Genomic DNA, 26,375 nt, shown 5'->3' with positions numbered 1-26,375 from the left:
CTGATCGGGGTCCCTCCTTCATGTCAAGCGAACTCAAAAGTTATCTTTCCCAACAGGGAATCGCCACAAGTAAAACAACACCATATCATCCCATCGGTAATGGACAGTTTGAGAGATACAACGCTATCAGTTGGAATGCCGTTCGTCTTGCGCTGAGGTCACGCAACCTACCAGACCAGCAGTGGGAAACTGCTCCCTGACGCATTGCATTCCATCAGGTCTCTTCTTTCTATGTCCACCAATGTCACTCCTCACGAGCGATTCTTCAGGTTCCAGCGTCGCTCCACTCACGGGACGTCCCTACTGTCATGGTTGGCAGCTCCTGGCCCCATGCTGCTCTGAAGATTTGTCCGATCTTCCAAAAACGATCCCCACGTCGACGAGGTGGAACTAATGGACATTAATCCCACTTACGCGCACGTGCGGTACCCTGATGGCCGGGAGTCCACCGTTTCACTCCAAGATCTGTCTCCCTGTCCAACCAGTCCCACGGACCCAACTGGTAGAGGAACCCCTGGTAATGATGCCGACGCTCTGCGCTCCTTTGAGGATGACATCCTGGGACATCAAGGGATCTGCCGGCTACTCCACTGGATCAACTCGGGGAGCCAAGCGCTTCCCATGGGATGGCCACCCGAAGCCAGGACGCCGGTCAATCCCCGGCTACCAACCAAGATGATGCCAGCTCTGCGCCTGTGGGGACCCGCGCCCGGAGCCACGATCTCCCCAGTCTTCCGCAGGTCGATCAAGGCGACACGGGCCCCGTTGATCTACCAGTACGGACCAAGCGACCCAGGGACCAAGACACGGTCCGAGGAGACATGCCTTCCAGCCACAAGCGAAGATCTAAAAGACTGCGCCTATTCGTGGTCCACCTAATCCACTAGAAGGAATGGTGTGGAGATGCCGGTGTTGGACTGGGGTGGACAAATGTAAGAAGTCACACAACACCAGGTTATAGTCCAACAGTTTTATTTGAAATCACAAGCTTTCGGAGCGCTGCTCCTTCTTCAGCTGAAGTGGAGAGATGCATAAAAACACAGCTTATATAGTCAGAGAATAATGCCAGATGATTACAGGTAATCTTTCTAACTGCCATTTATCACACCTTGGCAGAGAGATAATCACAGCAATCAAAGGTATGAATGGTGTCCAAACAGGTCAGTCAGGAAAACTGGTGTTGTGTGACTTCTTACACTAGAAGGAAGTCATCGGACTTCCAAAACTTTCAGGCGGGAAGGATGTCATGAATCTTATCATGACTCATGAAGTAACACTGGGCGGCCAGCTGGTGGCGCCGTCCAAGGAGTATAAATACTCGGGCGTGGGCCCAGCTTGCTCAGGAGGTTTCTGTAACCAGGAACTAGTGATGTAACTAGAATCTCCTGGTTGTGAAACAGTTGATTAAAGTCTTGTTTTATACTCAAACCAAGTGCTCAGTAGTCTTTTTACATCAATGGGAACATGGTGACATAGCAACATGGGAACATGGCGACATAGCAACATGGGAACATGGCGACATAGCAACATGGAACATGGCGACATAGCAACATGGGAACATGGCGACATAGCAACATGGGAACATGGCGACATAGCAACATGGGAACACGGCGACATAGCAACATGGGAACACGGCGACATAGAAACATGGGAACATGGCAACATGGCAACATGGGAACATGGCAACATAGAAACATGGGAACATGGCAACATAGAAACATGGGAACATGGCAACATAGAAACATGGGAACATGGCAACATAGAAACATGGGAACATGGCAACATAGAAACATGGGAACATGGCAACATAGAAACATGGGAACATGGCAACATAGAAACATGGGAACATGGCAACATAGAAACATGGGAACATGGCAACATAGAAACATGGGAACATGGCAACATAGAAACATGGGAACATGGCAACATAGAAACATGGGAACATGGTGAAATACAAACATGGGAACATGGTTACATAGCAACATGGGAACATGGCAGCATAGCAACATGGGAACTTGGCGACATAGCAATATGAGAACATAGCAACATGGGAAAATGGTGCCATAGCAACATGGGAACTTGGCGACATAGCAATATGAGAACATAGCAACATGGGAAAATGGTGCCATAGCAACATGGGAACATGGTGACATAGCAACATGGGAACATGGCGACATAGCAACATGGGATAGCAAAATACTGCGGATGTTGGAAATCTAAAATAACAACAGAAAATGCTGGAAAAACTCAGCAGGTCAGGCAACATCCGTGGACAGAAATTTGAGTTGACGTTTCGGGTCGAACCCTTCTTCAAAACTGGAAAGAAAAGATGGATCGGAGGCAGGGCTGCGATCGGACAAAAGAATAAAAGAAACAAAAGAAGTAAAAAAGAGACAATGAAAGGTGTTAGAAGCTAGACGAGATGGTAATAGGCTGAGATTGGGTGTAAAGTGTACTGGCAGGGCAAGAGATAGCTGCCAGGTGTGAGAGAGAAACAAAAGGAAAGGGTGGGGGGGGGAAAGGAGTGGAAAAATTACAAGAAAAAATGAAATAGGGGCCGAGGTTATGATCTGAAATTGTTGAACTCGATATTGAGTCCGGAAGGGTGCAGAGTGCCTAATCGGAAGATGAGGAACAGCACCTCATCTTCCGATTAGGCACTCTGCAGCCTTCCGGACTCAATATCGAGTTCAACAATTTCAGATCATAACCTCGGCCCCTATTACACATTTTTTCTTGTAATTTTTCCACTCCTTTCCCCCCACCCCCCTTTCCTTTTGTTTCTCTCTCCCACCTGGCAGCTATCTCTTGCCCTGCCAGTACACTTTACACCCAATCTCAGCCTATTACCATCTCGTCCAGCTCTTTTACTTCTTTTGTCTCTTTCACTTCTTTTGTCCGATCGCAGCCCTGCCTTCGATCTATTTTCTTTTCTTTCCAGTTTTGAAGAAGGGTTCGACCCGAAACGTCAACTCAAACTTCTGTCCACGGATGTTGCCTGACCTGCTGAGTTTTTCCAGCATTTTCTGTTGTTATAGCAACATGGGAACTTGGTGACATAGCAACATGGGAACATAGCAACATGGGAAAATGGCGCCATAGCAACATGGAAACATGGTGACATAGCAACATGGGAACATGGTGACATAGCATCATGGGAACATACCGATATAGCAACATGGGAACATGGTGACATAGCAACATGGGAACTTGGCAACATAGCAATATGGGAACATGGTGATATAGCAACATGTGAACATGGCAACATGGGACCATGGTGACATATCAACATGGCGACATAGCAACATGGGAATATAGAGACATAGAAACATGAGAACATGGTTACATAGCAACATGGGAACATAGCCACTTAGCAACATGGGAACATAGCGACATAGCAACATTTGAACATTGCGACATTGGAACATGGTGACATAGCAACATGGGAACATGGTGACATAGCAACATGTGAACATGGCGACATGGGAACATGTGAACATGGCGATATAGCAACATGGGAACTAGCGACATAGAAAGATGGGCATATGGCAACATAGCAATATGGCAACATAGCAACATAGGAAAATGGTGACATAGCAACATGGGAACATGGTGACATAGCAACATGGGAACATAGCGACATAGCAACATGGGAACAGAAACATAGCAACATGGGAACATGGAGACATAGCAACATGGGAACAGTAACATAGTACTCGTTTCAGGCAGCAGAAAACCTTCGGCCCATCTAGTCCACCTATCCACAGTATTTCCTTGGTATATTTCTAATAAACCTAGAATTCCATTCATTGACCAGAACCTGTCTTATTCCTTTTGAAACCCATTGAGGTTACTTTTTCCATTGAGGACACTCTCCAATGTACTTAGTATTGACTATACTTACATTGGAGTGGGCCTCAATCCGGACTGGGTATACAGAATGAATCAAGGTCAGTTAATACTCACTCAGGTACTGCGAACAATAGCTGCACACCAACAATGAACAGCATCACGATGAAGGAGCAGACCATGTTAGACTTGAAAACCTCATCTCGTACCTTGCGATACTGAACATCAGAAAGAAAGAACAGTGAATGTCCAGAACACTGACTTCACTTAGTGATCAGAGCCACATCAACCCACTGGCTGTGCCATTCAAAGAAAGAACACAGGGGTTTCAGGGGGTTTATCCATCTGCTCGATGTACTCAGAGATAAGGCAACACATGACTGCCTCCACTTCTCTCCAACCAAAAAGGCTGATAACTCCGTACCGCCCCTACCCCCACCCCCCCACCACCACCCCTAGAACATGCTCACGACAGTCAGAGAACTGAATGTTAATGTGCACTAACTCTTCCAACCCTGCTCAGACTGGCAGTGAGAGACTGCGAGACAGATTGGAGAGATAGATGGAGTCTGAGAGAGAAGAGAAAGAGACGGAGAGAGAGGAGGTAGAGAGACTGGGAGACAGATTGGAGAGATAGATAGAGACAGAGAGGGAAGAGAGAGATGGAAACTGAGAGGAGAGAGAGGGAGAGGGAGAGAGGGGGGTAGAGAGACTGAGAGACAGATTGGAGAGAGAGGTAGAGACAGAAAGGGGAGAGAGAGATGGAGACAGAGAGGAGAGAGGGGGAGAGGGAGAGAGAGATGGAGACTGAGAGAGATAGAGAGTAAGATGAAGCAGAAAAAGAGCGTGTATGACAGATGTCCGGTCGAGAATACATCTGAGAATCAGGCTAAATATAGAAAGTTCAGAGGAGAAGTGAAAAAGAAAGTAAGAGGGGCAAAGAGAGGGTATGAGAATAGACTGGCAGCCAACATAAAAGGGAATCCAAAAGTCTTCTATAGGCATATAAATAGTAAATGGGTAGTAAGAGGAGGGGTGGGGCCGATTAGGGACCAAAAAGGAGACCTACACATGGAGGCAGAGGGTATGGCTGAGGTGCTAAATGAGTACTTTGCATCTGTCTTCGCCAAGGAAGAAGATGCTGCCACAGATATAGTGAAGGAGGAGGTAGTGGAGATACTGGATGGTATAAAAATTGATAAAGAGGTACTAGAAAGGCTGGCTGTACTTAAAGTTGATAAGTCATCAAGACCGGATGGGATGCATCCTAGGATGCTGAGGGAGGTTAAGGAGGAAATCGCGGAGGTACTGGCCATAATCTTCCAATCCTCCTTAGATACAGGAGGAGGTGCCAGAGGACTGGAGAATTGCAAAATACACCCTTGTTCAAAAAAGGGTGTAAGGATAAACCCAGCAACTACTGGCCAGTCAGTTTAACCTCGGTAGTGGGGAAGCTTTTAGAAACAATAATCAGGGACAAAATTAACAGTCAGTCACTTGGACAAGTGTGGATTAATTAAGGAAAGCCAGCACAGATTTGTTAAAGGCAAATCGTGTTTAACCAAATTGATGGAGTTTTTTGATGAGGTAACAGAGAGGGTTGATGAGGGTAATGCGGTTGACGTAGTGTACATGGATTTTGAAAAGGTGTTCGACAAAGTGCCACATAATAGGCTTGCCAGCAAAGTTGAAGCCCATGGAATAAAAGAGACAGTGGCAACATGGATACGAAATTGGCTAAGTGACAGGAAGCTAGAGAGTAGTGGTGAACGGTTGTTTTTCGGACTGGAGGAAGGTATACAGTGGTGTTCCCCAGGGGTCGGTTCTAGGGCCACTGCTTTACTTGATATATATTAATAACTTGGACTTAGGTGTACAGGGCACAATTACAAAATTTGCAGAGGACACAAAACTTGGAAGTTCAGTGAACAGTGAGGAGAATAGTGATAGACTTCAAGAGGACACAGACAGGCTGGTGGAATGGGTGGACATGTGGCAGATGAAATTTAATGCAGAAAAGTGCGGTGATACATTTTAGTAGAAAGAATGAGGAGAGGCAATATAAACTAAAGGGTACAATTCTAAAGTGGGTGCATGAACAGAGAGACCTGGGGGTATATGTGCACAAATCGTTGAAAAGGGCAGGGCAGGTTGAGAAAGCAGTTAAAAAAGCTTATGAGATTCTGGTCTTCATGAATGGAGGCATAGAGTACAAAAGCGTGGAAATTATGATGAACCTGTATAAAAAACTGGTTCGGCCTCAACTGGAGTATTGTGTCCAGTTCTGGGCACCGCACTTCAGGAAGAATATGAAGCCCTTAAAGATGGTACAGAAAAGGTTTACCAGAATGATTCCCGGGATGAGGGACTTCAGTTACGTGGATAGACTGGAGAAGTTGCAAGTTTCATGGAACAGTTTGGCCCCAACATAAGGGCATGAAACGGTTAAACTTTGAGGCACAGAAAAGGTGCCAGTCATCAAAATCTGCAGTGCTTGGAGAACACCTTGATACTGGACAATGAAAGCTTTGACGCATGATTAACTCTGGAAAGGACATTGACATTGAACTGTGAGGCCTTGAATCATGATTGGTTTCGATGGGAAAAATTAACATCTGGACAACGCTCGGAGTTTAACTGAAACAATGAGCATCTCGATAGGTGATTTAATGGTGACTAGGTGATTTAACTTTGGACAATGAGACTTTGGCCTAGAAATTCAGTTTAGCCACGTTCGGGGCGCTAAAGTCGGGCGGGCGCTAAAGTTTGCGCCCGGCGCAAGATCGCGCCACCTTCGCCGATATTCAGTCGCATCGCCCCAAGAGGTTGCTGCTGCGCTAAAACAGGCGATGCACGACTATCATTAGGCGCTAAGCCGGCGGTCCGGAGCGATACCCCCGAGGCCGGGCGCAGCGCAGGTGCGGCGAGTTGCTGATTGACGGCAGACACTCTGGCGCCGGTCAGCTCTTAAAGGGGGAGGGTGTATTTGTTTGCCTGCCATGCCCTGCACACTGCAGCCCTCAAGCTAGGCCTGACCACTTCTGCTTCATCTGTACAATGCCCAGGTCTATGGAGAAGGCCAGGAAGAGAGCGCAGCGCTTCAGCGAGGGTGACCTGAGGGTGCTGGTTGGCGGAGTGGAGCACAGGCGCCATGTTCTGTTCCCAGAAGGTGGCAGGAGGCCGCTGCCCAGCACCTACCGGAAAGCCTGGAGGGAGGTCTCAAACAGGGTGACCTCCAACAGCGTGGTTGCCAGGACTCCTGTGCAATGCCGGAAAAAGTTCAACGACCTCACTCGGGTTGTCAGGGTGAGTACCCTTTCCAGTGTCCTCCTCATCCCTGCATGTGCACCTCAGTTTATGGGCAAAGGGACCTGAAAGCCCTAATGCCCAGCCCTCATCCAGCAGCTATGGGACTGTCATGAAAATCACTTGCACATTCAGCACTTTACACACTGTACAAGCTATTCAACCATGGGAGGCAGTGCAGCCAAGATCAGGGCTTCACACTGTACAAGCTATTCGACCATGGGAGGCAGTGCAGACAAGATCAGGGCTTCACACTGTCAGGGCCAGTCCACCATGGGAGGCAGTGCAGACAAGATCAGGGCTTCACACTGTACTTAGAGGCCGTCCTTTCTCTTGCAGGCCAAGGTGGCGCACAACCGTAGGAAGCTACGTGAGACTGGGGAGGCCGTCCTGACGTCAAAGAGCTCTCCGATCTCGACCAGCGTGTGGAGCGCATTATGGCAGGCCGGCTGATTGGCCCCGTTGCCAGTGGAGATGCCGACCCTGTTCTGGGCACCAATGGTAAGGGCATCACCTTTTTGACCTCTCTCTTTCCACTTGCGCCTCAGATCAGCATCCTTTGCCACTGTCCGACCAATGCAGTGAATGGCAGCACTCATACCTCCCTCGCTGCCGCCCTGTCCTCACTCTAAAGCTACTCTTGTGCCTCCCTGCTTTCAGATGGTCAATCGCCAGGTGAGGAGGCGGGCCCTCAAGCTGCCACTGTCAGCGATTCCGAATTCGAGGAGGAGGAAGAGGAAGCCGGCCCATCAGTGCCACCCTCAGCCGCGCCAGCCCATGGCGATGAAGGGGACACGTCTTCCCTGGAGGGGAGCCGGGGGGAAGGGTCGGAGGAGAGTGAAGCTCCGGGGCCCAGCGGCCTGCAGCAACGCGGGAGGGGTGGGGAAGCTCGGCGGACTTCTCCCCAGAGGGTGAGTGCGGCCTCCAGTCCTGCGACGGTCAGCGCAGAGGAGGTGCGGCTCCTGGAGGAAATGGCCGTCCAGGCTGAGCGCAGGCACAATGAGCTCATGGCTGCAGTGGCAAGGATGCCTGACTCCATTGAGTCTCTGTCAAGGAGTGTGCAGGAATTCGGAGCAGCACAGGCCAGGAGTCTGCAACAATTCATTGCAGCACAGGCCAGGAGTCTGGAACAATTCAGTGCAGCACAGGCCAGGAGTCTGCAGGACTTCGCGGCAGCACAGGCGGCTTCTAGCCAAGTGCTCAGTCGTGCCGTTCATTCACTGGCTGGTGTCATGCGGACACAGACCAGGGCCACACGGGCACTAACTGCTGCCACCCTCGCTGGATCGGCCAGGCATCGCAAGGGCATTCGCCGCGCAGCAGCAGCCCAGCAGTCTGTTCTTCAGCTGTTTGCTGCGCATGCTGCAGTGCTGGCCCGTGCGAGTGCCAATGTCTCAGGCGACCAGGGAGTACCTGCGATCTGTCAGGTTGGCACCATTCCTGCAGCCGACACTGCCACTCCACCATTGCAGCTGCCACCAGCCGCTGGACAGACTGCTGCCACCCAAGCAGAGTTGGAGCAGTCAGCAGCCGGCCCCTCCAGGGCCAGAGCTGCTGCAGGCCGACCCCCAAGGGCATCTGCCGTCTCGCCATCTGACCCTCAGCAGCCTTCCCCCAGCCTTGCTGCAGCCACTGGGCTCCCATTGAGGAGGAGCTGCAGGGCGGGCAGGGGCCAGTCACGGGTGTGAAAGGCATCGCCCTCGCAGGGCAAAAAGTAGAAGGTCTGACCAAATGCTTTGTGTTTGTTGAAAGGCCGAGACTGGTGCAGTTGTGTTATGGTAAGGCCGAGACTGGTGTCTTTCTTTTTTTTGTAAGGCCGAGACTGTTCGTTTTGTGTTTTTGGAGGGGGCTTCTCTCCATGAGTTTGTAATGTGGGAAGGGCAGAGGTTTCCAAGAAATAAATGTTCTTAAATCGCACTGTCCATGCTTTTTTTTGCAAGTCCTGGTTGCCCTGCTCGGCTGAGGGCTTGTGGAGTGGCTCCATTCATCTGGTGACATTGACACAAGCCATTCCCTGAGAGGGGGCCTAGAACCGACGTTCAATAAGCCGCCGACGGGCGGCCCTTGCACTTTCTGCCTCCCTCCTGTGCTGGTCCTCCTCCTCCTCCTCCTCAGGTGGTCCTCCAATCTCTGGTGGCAGTGGCTGAGTCCTGCAGATAGCCAGGTTGTGCAGCATGCAGCACACGACCACGAAATGGGAGACTCGCTCCGGCAAATATTGTAGGGCTCCACCGGAACGATCCAGACAGCGGAACCGTTGCTTCAGGACGCCGATTGTTTGCTCAATGATGTTCCTGGTTGCTTGATGGCTGTCGTTGTATCCCTCTTCAGCAGGGGTGCTGGGCGCACGGAGCGGGGTCATCAGCCAGGTACACAAAGGATAGCCTTTGTCCCCGAGAAGCCATCCTCGTGGGTGAGGCTGGGCCTGGAACATGTCTGCCACAGAAGTCTGGCGCAGGATGAAGGCATCGTGGCTGCTGCCTGGGAAGCGGGCATTGACAGCTAGGATGAGCTGCCTGTGGTCACACACCAGCTGGACATTGAGCGAATGGTAGCCCTTCCGGTTGCGGTAATCCTCGGCATTCTCTAGAGGTGCCCGCAAAGCCACATGCGTGCAGTCAATGGCGCCCTGCACCATGGGGAAGCCCGCTAATGCTGCAAAACCCATTGCACGCTGTTGCTGCTTGGCAAGGGCCATGGAGAAGGAGATGAACTGACGTCTCCTTCTGAAAAGGACATTGGTCACCTGGCGGATGCAGCAATGCACGGCAAACTGGGAGATGTTGGAAATGTCCCCAGTAGCGGATTAGAAGGAGCCGGTGGCATAGAAGTTGAAAGACACCGTCACCTTCACTGCCACCAACAGAGACGTCCTGCTCCTCAGATGTGGCTGCAGATCTCCGCGAAGCAGGTGGCAGATCTCAGTGACCACCGCCCTTCGGAATCGCAGCCTCCGAACACACTGCTCGTCAGACATGTTCAGATATGAGAACTGCTGGCGGTATACCCTGGGTGGGTAAGGCCTCCTTTCCCGACGCCTGTTGCCCCCTCTCCGTCTGGCCATGACTGCCACTCTCTCACGGCGTCTGTGAGCCCTTTGAATGCAATGGAGAAGGCTAGCGTTTGCACCCATTGCAGCCTCCATTATATGTTTGCAAACAATGATATGACACTGAAGGCAAAGACAAGTGCAAAGCTGTGGCCTGAAGCCACAAGTACCTGTGCGAGTGTTGAGCCAAAGCAGAAAGCTCTCTACCTTTGTCTCTCTGCAAAGATCCATCTCCCAAAAAGGAGTGCTGCAAAATGGCAGCCTTTTCTACTGCAGGAGGAGTGCCCTTTAATTTGCGCCCCCCGCGCCCCGCATCGACTGACAACCGTTCCCCTCTACCAGTCGCTAGGGACGCCAGGCGCACAATAGGGCGTTGCCACTGAATTTCCGGTTTGGGGCGCACAAAGGGCGTTGCACGAGGAAATGACGTCAGGATCTGCGCGCGCAGCTGAGCGCGCGCAAAGACTTTGCGCCGCCGCTAAATCTTGAGTGAAGTTGGGGAGAGGCGCAGATCGCGCTGCACCCGGCCGCTAGCCGCCTAGCGCCCAACATCTCCTCCTCCTAAGGCGCTAGCGGCTGGCGCAAGCAACTGAATTTCTAAGCCTTTGTGTTTTAATGGGTTTCGATGGATCTTTAATGGATAAGACAACAATGTCAGTTTCGCTGGAACAATGGGCTTCCTGGCCTCAATGGAAAACACTTTAACCTTGGGCAAAACACATCAGCAGTAAGACTAAAGCACATCAAATATGTATCACGGCGGGGGGGGGGCGGGGGGCGGGGGAGAGACAAGATAACGAATTATCTTCTGTCCCTCAGCCCTGTACACATCCTGTGGTTTGGATTACTCTTCTTCTTCTTCTTAGGCAGTCCCTCGGAACCGAGGATGACTTGCTTCCACATTAAAAATGAGTTCTCAGGTGACTGATGAGTCCAATGCAGGACCTACAGTCTCTGTCACAGGTGGGGCAGACGGTGGTTGAAGGGGCGGGTGGGTTGGGTGCTTGGGATGATGTGTGCTCCTTGCGCTGCCTGCGCTTGGCTTCCGCTTGTTCCCGACGAAGAGACTCGAGGTGTTCGGCACCTTCCCGGATGCTTCTCCTCCACTTTGTGCGGTTTTGGACCAGGGATTCCCAGGTGTCGGTGGGGATGTTGCACTTTTTCAAGGAGGCTTTGAGGGTGTCCTTGAAGCGTTTCCTCTGCCCACCTGGGGCTCTCTTGCCGTGCCGGAGCTCCAAGTAGAGCGCTTGTTTTGGGAGTCTCGTATCGGGCATGCGGACGATGTGAACCGTCAATCAGAGCTGATCAAGCGTGGTCAAAGCTTCGATGCTGGGGATGTTGGCCTGAGTGAGGACACTGACGTTGGCACGCCTATCCTGCCAATTAATTTGCAGGATCTTGCGGAGGCAACGTTGGTGGTACCTCTCCAGTGCTTTGAGGTGCCTGCTGTACATGGTCCATGTCTCTGAGACATACAGCAGGGCAGGTATCACTGCTGCCCTGTAGACCATGAGCTTAGTGCCAGGTTTGAGGTCCTGGTCTTCAAACACTCTCTTCCTCAGGCGGCCAAAGGCTGCACTGGCACACTGAAGGTGGTGTTGGATGTCGTCGTCGACGTCTGCCCTTGTTGACAGTAGGCTCCCGAGGAATGGAAAGTGGTCCACCTTGTCCAAGGCTTTGTCATGGATTTTGATAATTGGGGGGCAGTACTGTGTGGCGGGGGCAGGTTGGTAGAGGACCTCTGTCTTATGGATGTTTAGTGTAAGGCCCATGCTCTCGTACGCTTCGTTGAAGGTGTTGATGATGGTTTGGAGTTCGACCTCCGAGTGAGCACAGACGCAAGCGTCGTCTGCATACTGTAATTCGACGACAGAGGATGGGACGACCTTGGATCTGGACTGGAGGTGACGGACGTTGAACAGTTTCCCGTTTGTTCTGTAAATTAGCTCCACTCCAGCGGGGAGCTTACTGAGGGTGAGATGGAGCATTGCAGCAAGGAAGATCGAGAAGAGCGTTGGTGCGATGATACAACCTTGCTTGACCCCGGTTCGTACGTGAATTGGGTCTGTGCTGGAACCATTAGTTAGGATCACGGCTTGCATGTCGTCGTGAAGCAGGCAGAGGATGGTGACAAACTTTTGAGGGCAGCCAAATTTGAGGAGGACACTCCATAATCCCTCACGGTTGACAGTGTCGAAGGCCTTTGTGAGATCAAAGAAGGCCATGTACAGCGGTTGGTGCTGTTCCCTGCATTTCTTTTGTAATTGACGTGCGGTGAAGATCATGTCCATTGTGCCCCTTAGTGGGTGGAATCTGCAATGCGACATAGAAACATAGAAGATAGGAGCAGGAGTAGGCCATTCGGCCCCTCGAGCCTGCTCCGCCATTCAATGCGATCATGGCTGATCATCCAAATTCAGTACCCAGTCCCAGCGTTCTCCCCATACCCCTTGATCCCTTTAGCCTTAAAAAATATATCCAACTCCTTCTTGAATATATTTAATGAATTGGCCTCTACTGCCTTCTGTGGTAGAGAATTCCACAGGTTCACCACTCTCTGGGTGAAGAAATTCCTCCTCATTTCTGTCCTAAATGGCTTACCCCTTATCCTTAGACTGTGACCCCTGGTTCTGGACTCCCCGACCATCGGAAACATCCTTCCTGCATCTAGTCTGTCCAGTCCTGTCAGAATTTTATAAGTTTCAATGAAATCCCCTCAATCTTCTAAACTCCAGCGAGTACAAGCCCAATCGACCCAATCTCTCCTCATACGTCATTCCTACCATCCCAGGTGTCAGCCTGGTGAATCTTCGCTGCACTCCTTCCATGGCAAGAACATCCTTCCTCAGATAAGGCGACCAAAACTGCACACAATACTCAAGGTGTGGTCTCACCAAGGCCCTGTACAACTAATTAATTAATTAATTAATTAATTAATTCAACTTTATTGTCATTGTACAATGCACAAGTACATGAACAACGAAATGTCCTTGTTCCAGTACTCAAACCCTCTCGCTACGAAGGCCAACATACCATTTGCCTTCTTAACCGCCTGCTGCACCTGCATGCTTACCTTCAGCGACTGGTGCACAAGGACACCCAGGTTTCGTTGCACTTCCCCTTCTCCCAATCTATTGCCATTCAGATAATAATCTGCCTTCACTTTGGTGGCAAAAACAGGGATAACCTCACATTTATCCACGTTATATTGCATCTGCCATGCTTCTGCCCAATCACCCAACCTGTCCAAATCATCCTGGAGTTTCTCTGCATCCTCCTCACAGCACACACGTCCACCCAGCTTTGTGTCGTCTGCAAATTTGGAGATATTACATCTAGTTCCCTTGTCTAGATCATTAATATATATTGTGAATAGCTGGGGTCCAAGGACCGATCCCTGCGGTACCCCACTAGTCACTGCCTGCCACTCGGAAAAAGAATCGTTTATTCCAACTCTTTGCTTTCTGTCTGCCAACCAGTCCTCTATCCAAGTGAATACCTTGCCCCCAATCCCATGTGCCTTAACTTTATACTCTAATCTCTTATGCGGGACCTTAGCGAAAGCCTTCTGAAAGTCCAAATACACCACATCCACTGTTTCTCCCTCATCTATTTTACCAGTTACATCCTCAAAAAATTCCAGTAGATTAGTCAAGCACGATTTACCTTTTGTAAATCCATGTTGACTTTGTCCGATCCTGTCACTGTTTTCCAAGTGCTTTGCTATTACATCTTTTATAATGGACTCTAGCATTTTCCCCACTACCGATGTCAGGCTCACTGGTCTGTAATTCCCCGTTTTCTCTCTACCACCTTTTTTGAATACTGGGGTAACATTAGCTACCCTCCAATCCATGGGTACTGTTCCAGAGTCCATCGAATGCTGGAAGATGATCAGCAATGCATCTACTATTTCTAGGGCCACTTCCTTAAGTACCCTAGGATGTAGATTATCAGGCCCTGGGGATTTATCGGCCTTCAATCCCATCAATTTCCCTAACACCATTTCCCTACAAATACTGATTTCTTTCAGTTCCTCCCTTTCATCAGACCCTATGTTCCCCGACATCTCTGGGAGGTTATTTGTGTCCTCCTTTGTGAATACAGAACCAAAATATGTATTTAATTGGTCTGCCATTTCTTTGTTCCCCATTATAAATTCCCCTGATTCTGACTGCAAGGGACCTATGCTTGACTTCACCAATCTTTTTCTCTTCACATATCTATAAAAGCTTTTACAGTCAGTTTTTGTGTTCCCTACAAGCTTACTCTCATATTCTATTTTCCCCTTTGTTGAATCCTAAACTGCTCCCAATCCTCAGGTTTACTGCTTTTTCTGGCCAATTTATAGGTCGTCTCCTTGGATCTTATGCTATCCCTAATTTCCCTTGTTAGCCATGGTTGAGTCACCTTTTTTGTTTTATTTTTATGCCAAACTGGGATGAACAAATTCTGTAGTTCATCCATGCGGTCTTTGAATGTTTGCCATTGGCTATCCACCATCAACCCTTTGAGTGACATTCTCCAATCAATCCTACTCTACTCTGGGAGGAGCTCTTCAGCCACTGGGAGAAGGCGATTGAGGAGGATTCTTGCCATGACTTTCCCTGTGGCAGACAGCAGGGAAACTCCTCTGTAATTACCGCAATCAGACTTGTCACCGTTCTTGAAGGTGATCACAATTACGGCGTCTCTGAGATCCCCTGGCATGCTCTCCTCCTTCCAGATAAGAGAAATTAGTTCATGTATTCGCACCAGGAGTGCTTCTCCGCCATGCATTAGTGCCTTGGCGGGGATTCCATCTGCTTCTGAGGCCTTGTTGTCCTTCAGTTGTCGGATGGCCTTTTCAACCTCATGCCGGGCTGGGATTGTGCTGAGATGGTGGTGGGTAGCATGCTGTGGGATGGAGATGAGGACACTCGCATCAAAGACAGGTTGAGGAGATCTGCGAAGTGCTCCTTCCAGTGGGCACTGTCTGCCTCTCTGTCCTTGATGAGTACCTCTCCGTTTTTGGCCCGCAGTGGGGTAGGACCTTGGGTGCTTGGGCCGTAGGTGGTCTTGACTGCGTTGAAGAATCCACACACGTCATGGTTGTCGGTTAGCTGCTGGATCTCCTGTGCTTTCTCCACCCACCATCTGTTCTTTAGATCACGAGTTTTTTGTTGGGCTTTGGCCTCCAGGCATCTGTAGAGCTGCTTTCTAGCTCTCGAGTTCTGTTGCTGTTTCCAGATCAGGAATGCCTTGCGCTTGCGGCTTATTAGCTTTTGGATCTCCTGGTCGTTCTCGCCGAACCAGTCTTGAAGGGAAAAATTCAGTTAGTTGTGCCTCCCGTTAGCGCCTTAAGAGGGCGCTAAGTGGGGCGCAAACCAACTAGCGCCCGGGCGCGGCACTGCTCACGCCTCCCACAAAATTCAGCGGCAGGTTAGCGGTGGCGCTAACCGGTAGCGCCCTGCGGCGCTGAGCCGCTGGCGATGACGTCATTGCTGTGCGCAGTGCCCCGCTCAAGCCCCGGCCACGATCTTCGGGAGCGCCCCCTGATTTACTGCCAGATGCTATGTCCGATGGGGTCAGGGGGGGCGTACCTGCGGCCGGGGAGGCGCAATTTAAAGGCGAGGTGCGGGGCGGCCATTTTTGTTGCTGGCCACCTGCCAGCACCTGCCTGCGCTCCCGTCCCAGACATCCTGAAACGCCCCCCACGCAGAGTGCCAGCTGCACTCCAAGAGCCCAGCACTTCTCTTTTGCCTGCACTCCCGATCCCCGGGGGCCCAGCTGGGTCCCAGGTCGCGCTGCACAAGGCCCCTCCCCTTTAAGAAGGGGAGGAAGGCCTGCAATACCGCGGCGCGACGCATAACACTGCGATATTGACTCACAGCGCCCCAAGAGGGATGCGGGGTGCTTCCAGTAGCGCCCCGCTTCCCTCTTGGGGTGCAACCACTCAATTTCCGCCGCAGGGACGCTAATTTTTCCGGGTTAGCATCCCGGCGAAGTTAGTACCCCGATTGGGGCGCTACTCAATTTTTAGCCCATGGTGTTTCCTGGTTGAGTGACCGAGCGTCTCTTCACAGGTGCGGATTATGGAGGCCTTGAGTGCAGACCAGGCGCTGTGGACACTCTGTCTCTGAATCACTGGGAGTCGTCAGGTAGTTTGAGGGGCGCAGGCTAAATAGGGCTTTCTTAGCGGGGTCTTTGAGTGCTCCATCGTTAATTTTCCTGCAGCATTGTTTCTGTTGTCACCGCTGTTTTGGGGCTACATTGATAGAGATGACAGAACGGATTAGGCGGTGGTCTGTCCAGCAGTCATCAGCTCCTGTCATGGCGCGGGTGATGCGGACGTCCTTGTGGTCCCTCACTCGGATGATAACTTAATCCAGCAGATGCCAGTGCTTAGAGCGAGGGTGTTGCCATGAAGCCTTGTACTTGTCTCTCTGACGGAACAAGGTGTTGGTTATGACAAGGCCATGTTCCAAGCATTTCGACAGGAGGAGGGTACCGTTGGAGTTGGCTTTCCCTACCACCTCTCTGCCGATCACAGGTAAGCATGCAGGTGCAGCAGGCGGTTAAGAAGGCAAATGGTATGTTGGCCTTCGTAGCGAGAGGGTTTGAGTACAGGAACAAGGATGTCTTGCTGCAGTTGTACAGGGCCTTGGTGAGACCACATCTTGAGTATTGTGTGCAGTTTTGGTCGCCTTATCTGAGGAAGGATGTTCTTGCCATGGAAGGAGTTCAGCGAAGATTCACCAGGCTGATACCTGGGATGGCAGGAATGACGTATGAGGAGAGATTGGGTCGATTGGGCTTGTACTCGCTGGAGTTTAGAAGAATGAGAGGGGATCTCATTGAAACTTATAAAATTCTGACAGGACTGGACAGACTAGATGCTGGAAGAATGTTCCCGATGGTCGGGGAGTCCAGAACCAGGGGTCACAGTCTAAGGATAGGGGATAGGCCATTTAGGACAGAGATGAGGAGGAATTTCTTCACCCAGAGAGTGGTGAACCTGTGGAATTCTCTACCACAGAAGGCAGTAGAGGCCAATACATTAAATATATTCAAGAAGGATTTGGATATATTTCTTAAGGCTAAAGGGATCAAGGGATATGGGGAGAAAGCAGGGACAGGGTACTGAATTTGGATGATCAGCCATGATCACATTGAATGGTGGAGCAGGCTCGAGGGGCCGAATGGCCTACTCCTGCTCCTATCTTCTATGTTTCTCCCCACAGGTCTGTGTCCTTTCCAACTCTGGCGTTAAAGTCGCCAAGGAGGATCAGCTTGTCGCCCATTGGGACTCGGGAACAGGGATTGTTCAAGGCTGGAGTAGAATTCCTCTTTGGTCTCGTCTGTAGCTTCCAGTGTTGGGGTGTACGCACTGATGACCGTAGCGCACTGGTTCCGGGCTAGGGTGAGTCGAAGAGTCGTGAGGCGCTCGTTTATACCACTAGGAGAGTCTCTGAGACGCCCAACTAGTTCATTTTTTATGGCGAAGCCTTCCCCATGGAGGCGGCGTTCTTCTTCAGGTTTGCATATCTGAGGAAGGACGTTCTTGCCATGGAAGGAGTGCAGCGAAGATTCACCAGGCTGATACCTGGGATGGCAGGAATGGCGTATGAGGAGAGATTGTGTCGATTGGGCTTATACTCACTGGAGTTTAGAAGATTGAGAGGGGATCTCATCGAAACCTATAAAATTCTGTCAGGCCTGGACAGACTAGATACAGGAAGGATGTTCCCGATGGTCGGGGAGTCCAGAACCAGGGGTCATAGTCTAAGGATAAGGGGTAGGCCATTTAGGACAGAAATGTGGAGGAATTTCTTCACCCAGAGAGTGGTGAACCTGTGGAATTCTCTACCACAGAAGGCAGTTGAGGCCAATTCATTAAATATATTCAAGAAGGAGTTGGATATATTTCTTAAGGCTAAAGGGATCAAGGGATATGGGGAGAAGGCAGGGACAGGGTGCTGAATTTGGATGATCAGCCATGATCTCATTGAATGGCGGAGCAGGTTCGAGGGGCCGAATGGCCTACTCCTGCTCCTATCTTCTATGGTTCTATGTTTGCCTTTCCAGAAGAAGGTGTAGCCACCGCCTTGCTCCTTAAGCTGGCCTTCCCCTGCCCGCTGGGTCTCACTTAGGACAGCGATGTCAATGTCGAAATGTCTGAGCTCCCGGGCAACGATAGCAGTACGGCGTTCGGTCTGTCGCTATTGGGGTTGTCCATGAGGGTCCTGAGGTTCCAGGTCCCGAACTTCATTTTAAAGGGTGGAAGATGTCTGTGCGTGAATTCTTTTACCGTAGGGTGGCCGTTGCACACCAGCTACCACACGGGCTTGACAGAGCAAGGTCTTGGTCCAATGGCAAGGGGATCCAAGACGATTGGAGACCAGGCTCTGCTACAACGGATTGTAAATATCTGTTGCCTCTACAAGGGGTTTGTGCTGTGCAGGCAGCTGCAGTCAGATAAAGGAGGACGGGGACAGGTCATCTCCGATCCAGGCCTACAATCCACAACGATAACGACCGGCCGGACGGGCGATTGTAAGTTTCAGCCCAATCTCAACAGGTTTTTGTCTGTGTTTTGTTGGTTTTAATAAACTAACAGTTTTGGGTTGAACCTAAACCTTTGTGTCGTCGACCATTTTGTTCCTGTAAAACCCAGAGTCAAAGAACCCTCGTAAGGACGAGGAAACCAAACACCTTACGTATCCTCCCACCCCGCCTCCTGTAAGGACTCTATTCCATTCTCCCAGTTTCTCCGACTCCGCCGTGTCTGTTCTGACGATGCCACCTTCCACACCAGTGCTTCTGACATGTCTTCCTTTTTCCTCAACCGACGATTCTCCTCTACTGTGTTTGACACGGCCCACGACAGTGTCCGTTCTATCTCCTGCACTTCTGCCCTCACCCCTGCCCCTCCCTCCCGGAACCACGATAGAGTTCCCCTTGTCTTCACCTTTCACCCCACCAGCCTCCACATTCAACGGATCATCCTCCGCCATTTCCGCCACCTCCAGCGTGATCCCACCACCAAACGCATCTTCCCCTCACCTCCCCTTTCAGCATTCCATAGGGACCGCTCCCTCCGCGACACCCTAGTCCACTCCTCAATCACCCCCAACAGCCCTTCCCCTTCGCCTGGCACCTTCCCGTGCAAGCGCAGGAGATGCAACACCTGCCCTTATATCTCCCCCCTTCCCACTGTCCAGGGCCCCAAACACCCCTTCCAGGTGAAACAGCGATTTACTTGTACTTCTTGCAATCTAGTATACTGTATTCACTGCTCACGGTGCGGTCTCCTCTACATTGGGGAGACCAAATGCAAATTGGGCGACCGCTTTGCGGAACACCTCCGTTCAGTCCGTAAGGGGGACCCTGAGCTTCCGGTCGCCTGTCACTTTAATTCACCGCCTCATTCCCACTCAGACCTCACCGTACTCGGGCTCTTACACTGTTCCACGGAAGCTCAGCGTAAGCTCGAGGAACAGCACCTCATCTTTCGATTAGGCACTTTACAGCCTTCTGGACTCAACATAGAGTTCAACAATTTCAGATCATAACCTCGGCCCGTATCACATAGATATATTTTCTTTTTTTATCCACACTTTTTGTTTGGCCTTTTTTTCCCCTCCCACAGGGCAGCTGTCCTTCATTCCGCCAGCACAATTCACACCTCCTCTAGAGCCATCCCGTGTTCCTTAACCTGTCCCATTACCACCTCCTCTCGCCTTGAATATCTCTTCATGTCTCTTAATCTCTCCTGCTTTCTATCCTATCACTGACCTTTCCTTTTGTCCTTTCATCCCCTCCCCCTTTTCCCAGCCCCTAAACTTGCTTTCCATTTCCTGCTTTTTTCCAGTTCTGACGAAGGGTTTCGACCTGAAACGTTAACGGTTTCTCTCTCCACGGATGCTGCCTGGCCTGCTGAGTTTATCCAGTGTTTTCTGTTGTTGTTTCGGATTTCCAGCATCCGCAGTATTTTGCTATAACCTTACGTATCTTGGCGACCGGCAGCAGGACTCTCGAGGTGTGGAACAAAATAAGGCACAAAGTAAGGGCAACAAACCCTAGGGAGGCTAAGGTGGTCTCAGGGAGGCTAAGATGGTCTCAGGGAGGCTAAGGTGGTTTCAGGGAGGCTAAGGTGGTCTCAGGGAGGCTAAGGTAGTTTCAGGGAGGCTAAGGTGGTCTCAGGGAGGCTAAGGTGGTCTCAGGGAGGCGAAGGTGGTCTCAGGGAGGCTAAGGTGGTCTCAGGGAGGCTAAGGTGGTTTCAGGGAGGCTAAGGTGGTCTCAGGGAGGCTAAGGTAGTTTCAGGGAGGCTAAGGTGGTCTCAGGGAGGCTAAGGTGGTCTCAGGGAGGCTAAGGTGGTCTCAGGGAGGCGAAGGTGGTCTCAGGGAGGCTAAGGTGGTCTCAGGGAGGCGAGGGTGGTCTCAGGGAGGCGGGGGTGGTCTCAGGGGGCGAGGGTGGTCTCAGGGAGGCGAGGGTGGTCTCAGGGAGGCGGGGGTGGTCTCAGGGAGGCGGGGCTGGTCTCAGGGGGCGAGGGTGGTCTCAGGGGGCGAGGGTGGTCTCAGGGGGCGAGGGTGGTCTCAGGGGGCGAGGGTGGTCTCAGGGGGCGAGGGTGGTCTCAGGGGGCGAGGGTGGTCTCGGGGGCGAGGGTGGTCTCAGGGGGCGAGGGTGGTCTCAGGGGGCGAGGGTGGTCTCAGGGAGGCTAAGATAGCCAAAGTAAACATTTCTGAGCCGGGGCAAATGAAATGATGTACTCTCCGCAGGAGAAAGCGGCAGAGTGGGCGGTTAGAAGTAGCCGTAGGAAGTCTATGGAGACGAATGTAGCCTCGGTAAATGGAACAGGCACAGTGGAGGGGAATCCTCGGTTGAGGAAAAAGGAAGACATGTCAGAAGCATTGGTATGGAAGGTGGCATCGTCAGAACAGATGCGGCAGAGATGGAGAAACTGGGAGAATGGAATAGAGTTATTACAGAAAGCGGGGTGGGAGGAAGTGTAGGCAAGGTAGCTGTGGAGTCAGTGGGCTTATAGTGATTATTGGTCGATATCCTATCCCCAGAAATGGAGACAGAGAAGTTGGGGAAGGGAAGAGTTGGAGATGGCTCATGTGAAGGCGAGGGAAGGGTGGAAATTGGAAGCAAAGTTGATGAAATTTTCCAATTCAGGGTGAGAGCAGGAAATGGCACCAATACAGTCATCAATGTACCGGAAAAAGAGGTGAGGAAGGGGGCCTGAGTAAGTCTTGACGTATCCCATGAAAAGGCAGGCATAACTAGGACCCATGCAGGTTTCCATAGCAACACCAAATAAAAGGTGTCATCGGGCCATTTTTCAGGTGTCCCTGGCAGCCGCCTAAAACAGGTAAATGAGGGCCCCCAATGCTCAGCCCCCACTGGGGAATTGGATAAGGACGGGTGGAGCGCACACAAATAACGTTAATCTCTGGCTGGGCCCAGGCCTCCCGGTTGGAGCGCACTCTGCATGGTGCCCATTTCAAGCCCGAAAATACGCCACATAGAATTTCCATCCCACACCCCCACCCCGCCCAATGTCTACTGGCCCTGCAGTCATTGGTTGATAATGGGTCAACCTATGATTCACATCTTCAAACGGGAGACCCAACAAGATGCAATCACATTACCTTCCTTTCAATATCAGAGTCTTTAAAAGCCAGTGTGATCTCATTGATATAGACGCCCCGCAGCTGGTCACTGCTGCGCACCTCGATGGCATGCTCGACACGCTTGTTGATTTCCTTGAACCTCGTAGAAGTGAGAGACTGGGGCAAATTCTTGTCGGATTTTCTCATCAGGATCGCCATGATCTGGAGGAGTAACGAAAAGGAAAAGAAGCATCTGTGTGTTCTTAGCCGTGCCCCATCCTGGGGCAGAGGGAGGCCTCGGTGATAAAACTGCTGGCTGAATGGGCGAGTAGCGAGGCCATGCACACCAGGAGGGGCCAGCTTCATTCCCCGCTTTGTGTGTTAGGTTTGCTGATCTCAGGCTGAGGTACCTATCATGTCAGCTGTGGCTCAGTGGGTAGCACTCTCTCTCTCCTCACCTTGGAGTCAGAAGGTCGTGCGTTCAAGTCCCCACTCCCAAGACTTGAGCACATAATCTAGGCTGACACTCCACTCCAGTACTGACAGGGCGCTGCACTGTCACAGGTGCCGTCTTTCCGATGTGAAGTTAAACCGAGGCTCTGTCTGCCCTCTCAGGCAGATGTAAAACTTCCCATGACACCATTTCGAAGAACAGCAGGGGTGTTCTGCTGGTGTTCTGGGCCAATATGGGAACGGTAGCATAGTGCTAATGTCACTGGGCTACTAGTCCACAGGCCTGGACTAAAGAACCGGAGATTCCCACCACAGGGAATTTAAATTCAGTTAATTAAATAAATCTGGAATAAAAAGTTAGTTTCAGTAATGGTAACCATGAAACTATCGGACTGTCGTAAAAACCCATCTGGTTCACTAATGTCCTTTAGGGAAGGAAATCTGCCGTCCTTACCCGGTCTGGCCTATATTTGACTCCAGACCCGCAGCAATGTGGTTGACTCTTAATTGCCCTCTGAAATGGCCCAGCGAGACACGCAGTTGTAACAAACCGCTACGAAACTCAATAATAAGAATGAAACCGGACGGACCACCCGGCATCGACCTCAGCACCAGCTACAGACACGGCAATGGCACACCCAGCCCAGTCAACCCTGCAAAGTCCTCCTCACCAATATCTGGGGACTTGTGCCAAAATTGGGAGAGCTGTCCCACAGACTAGTCAAGCAACAGCCTGACATAGTCATACTCACAGAATCATACCTTTCAACCAATGTCCCAGACTCCTCCATCACCATCCCTGGGTATGTCCTGTCCCACCGGCAGGACAGACCCACCAGGGGTAGCGGAACAGTGGTATACAGTCGGGAAGGAGTGGCCCTGGAACCCTATGAAGTCTCATGGTTGTATTGATTTCTTTGTGGGTTCAATGACGAGAGATTTATGAAAGAGAATGAGTTTTAATCTAAAGTCTGTTCAACTCTTTATACAGCTTTTACAGGAGACACGATGCTGTGATGCATCTAGAACGAAACTGAAACTAAACTAAAACTGCCTTGCTTGTCTCTGTGTCACATGCCCTCTGCTGGTCAGGCACAAGCAATCAATACATGCAATTAAGGCATCATAATCGAACAGGCAAATACCATCTCTATTTGCTGATATCATTACATCTCCTTTTCTTAAAACAAAAGTATTTTACTTTTAACTAACAACATGTTTTCTTTGTATTAATCTGCATTTTAACTGTAACACTTAATGAACTTACATTATCATTATCATGATCAAGGTTTTTTAACCTTGCTTTGTGTGTTCACATGAAATATGTCAATACACTAGAACTTGAAGAAAGAATAAGATAACATTACTTCCTTCTATAACAATAGTCCTTAAATTTGCTCAATGAGTCTCTCAGGAGGCTTCACGTGTCTTGAGGATTTTCTGATTGATTGTCCTTGAATCTGAGTTGTTGCCTCAGATGATTGGTTCTCAGCTGTGTGATCAGGTTGCTCAACAGTATCAGTCTCTTGACCTGCTGTGGCTGGTCCCATGAGAAGATCTCGACGATTTCTTCTCAGAACAGCACCCTCATCTGTCTGAATGGTGTATGATCTTGGTTGAACTTCACTCAGGACAGTTCCCTTCTGAGTCCATGTGTTTGTTTTGTCTTTCAACCTTACTTGGTCACCAGTGTGGAGTTCAGGTAGGTTTTGTGTTCCTCTGTCATAGTAGTACTTTTGCTTTTCTTTCTGTTGCTCTTTGAACTTCCTCACTTTCTCCCCCTCTTTTGTTTTCAGGAGGTTCTCCGGGATGGGTAGGTTTGACCTTAGCCGACGTCCCATCAGGAGTTGGGCTGGTGACATACCACACTCGAGCGGCGTTGTGCGGTATACAAGCATGCCCTGGTAGAAGTCAGTTCTGTCACCCCGAGCTGGCATTTCTCTCTATTCAGCTTCAGGTTTGTTTTCCTTGTTGCTTCCAGCACTTTTTTCAGTCTCTCGTCATGCTCAGTTCTCGTGGTTCCCCATACTATGATGTCATCCATTGATGTATCAACTCCCTCCAGGTGCTCATAAATCATATGGATAGTCTTGTGATACACTTCAGGAGCTGAGGCAATGCCAAATGGTAACCTTAGGAATCTGTATCTGCCAAATGGACTGTTGAACGTGCACAGTCTTGAACTTGCTTCATCCAGCTTCATCTGCCAAAATCCTGATGATGCATCTAACTTGCTGAAATATTTTGCATTTGCAAACTGTGCCATGATTTCCTCATGTGTAGGAAGCTTGAAGTGCTCTCTCTTTATTGCTCTGTTTAGATCTCTTGGATCCAGGCAAATTCTGAGCTTTCCATTCTTTTTGTCCACTACGACGAGGGAACTCACCCACTCAGTTGGCTCATCTATCTTCTGAATCATGTTCAGGCTTTCCATCCTGTCCAACTCTGCCTTCAGTTGCTTTTGAAGAGCAAACGGAACTTTTCTGCATGGATGTATGACCGGTGTCATACTTTTATCTACTCTGATCGTGTGTTCTCCTGGAATGCAGCCTGGACCCTTAAATAGGTCGTTGTACTCTTTCATGAGTTCATCATAGACTGTCTCTCATTCGCTTTCCACAACGAGGACTCTCTTTACCAGGTTCAGTCTCTCACAGGCTTTTAAACCTAGTATGGCTTGCACATCCTTTGGCACCACGATTAATGCTAGCGTGTGCTCTCTGTCCTTGTGTGTTACTTTGACAATGCATCTTCCTTTCACTGGTATATCAGTACCTGTGTATCCTGTCACTTTCACTTTTATTCCATGTATCTTTGGTCTGGGTCTAATTTTCTTAAAATCAGTCTCTGATATCGCATTAACTTGTGCTCCAGTATCCAATTTAAATGGAATTTGTATGTCATTCACTTTTAGTGTCAACATCCAGTCTCTTTCTTCTTCTTTGTTTTCAGACACAACATCTACATAGAACTCCTCTATCTCGCTCTCATCTACTGTATGGACCTTGCTTTGTTGCGCTTGGTTCTTGCAGCAACGGGCATAATGGTTGTTTTTGTTGCAACTATTGCATGTTTTACCATATGCTGGACACTTTTTTGGTGGATGCTGTGTACCGCATCGACTACATGACTTTCGATTGTCCCTTTCATTTTCGTTCGCTGGCCACGCCTCTTTTTTCACATTGGCGCTCGTTTTGTTAAACGGTTTGTATCCGTTCTTTCTCACTGCATCCACGTTGCAGCTATTGTCACTGAACAGCTCCTTTGCCTGCAACGTCACAGTCTCTGTAGCCCTACACAGTGCTATGGCTTTTCCCAGGTCTAGATCTTGCTCTCTTAGCAGTCTTTCCCTTAGACCATTATCTGGAATACCACACACCAGTCTGTCTTTTATCAGCGAGTCGGTCAGTCCCCCAAATTCACACGATTTGCTTCTGTTTCTCAGTTCAGTCACATACTGATCAATAGTCTCACCCGTTTTCTGTACACATGTGAAAAATCTGTGCCTCTCAAACGTCACGTTACGTTTAGGTATGCAGTAGGCCTCAAAGAGTTCCATTATTTTATCTAGCTTCATTTTGTCTCCATCAGCAGCGAATGTGAAGTTATTATACACCTCCAGCGCTTCATCACCCACGACATGTAAGAACAGTGACGATTTCCTTTTATTACTTTTCTCGTCAGCTCCGATTGCTGATAAATACAACCCCAAACGTTGTTTGAACCTTCTCCAATTTTCAGCCACATTACCTGTCAACTGAAGCGTCGCCGGTGGGAGTAAACCTTCCATTTTTCACTTCGTTAGCTATTCTCCAATGGTAAGCAACGATATTCTCTTTTGGCTTGCTAATTTGTGGAGAGCTGATTTAACTTCAAATTTTTTCTCTTCATCTCTTTCAGCCACTTCTGACACCATGTATTGATTTCTTTGTGGGTTCAATGACGAGAGATTTATGAAAGAGAATGAGTTTTAATCTAAAGTCTATTCAGCTCTTTATACAGCTTTTACAGGAGACACGATGCTGTGATGCATCTAGAACGAAACTGAAACTAAACTAAAACTGCCTTGCTTGTCTCTGTGTCACATGCCCTCTGCTGGTCAGGCACAAGCAATCAATACA

The 26,375-nt window shown here is 50.0% G+C and overlaps 1 protein-coding gene across 1 annotated transcript in view; it reads right to left on the bottom strand.

Annotated features, from left to right (window-relative positions):
• The window catches only part of LOC147120805 (adenylate cyclase type 8-like), a 409,028-nt gene that overhangs the window by 260,922 nt on the left and 121,731 nt on the right, over window positions 1–26,375 (bottom strand). Inside the window, exon 8 of the mRNA XM_085977138.1 lies at window positions 21,841–22,023. Within this exon, the coding sequence (XP_085833264.1) occupies window positions 21,841–22,023 (183 nt within the window). The remainder of the gene's footprint in view (window positions 1–21,840; window positions 22,024–26,375) is intronic.

The sequence above is a fragment of the Somniosus microcephalus genome, chromosome 3 (assembly GCF_052327205.1).
Source record: "Somniosus microcephalus isolate GS21.2 chromosome 3, FLI_Smic_1.0, whole genome shotgun sequence".
Classification (NCBI taxonomy): domain Eukaryota; kingdom Metazoa; phylum Chordata; class Chondrichthyes; order Squaliformes; family Somniosidae; genus Somniosus; species Somniosus microcephalus.
This window is presented reverse-complemented; position numbering and strand designations above follow the sequence as displayed.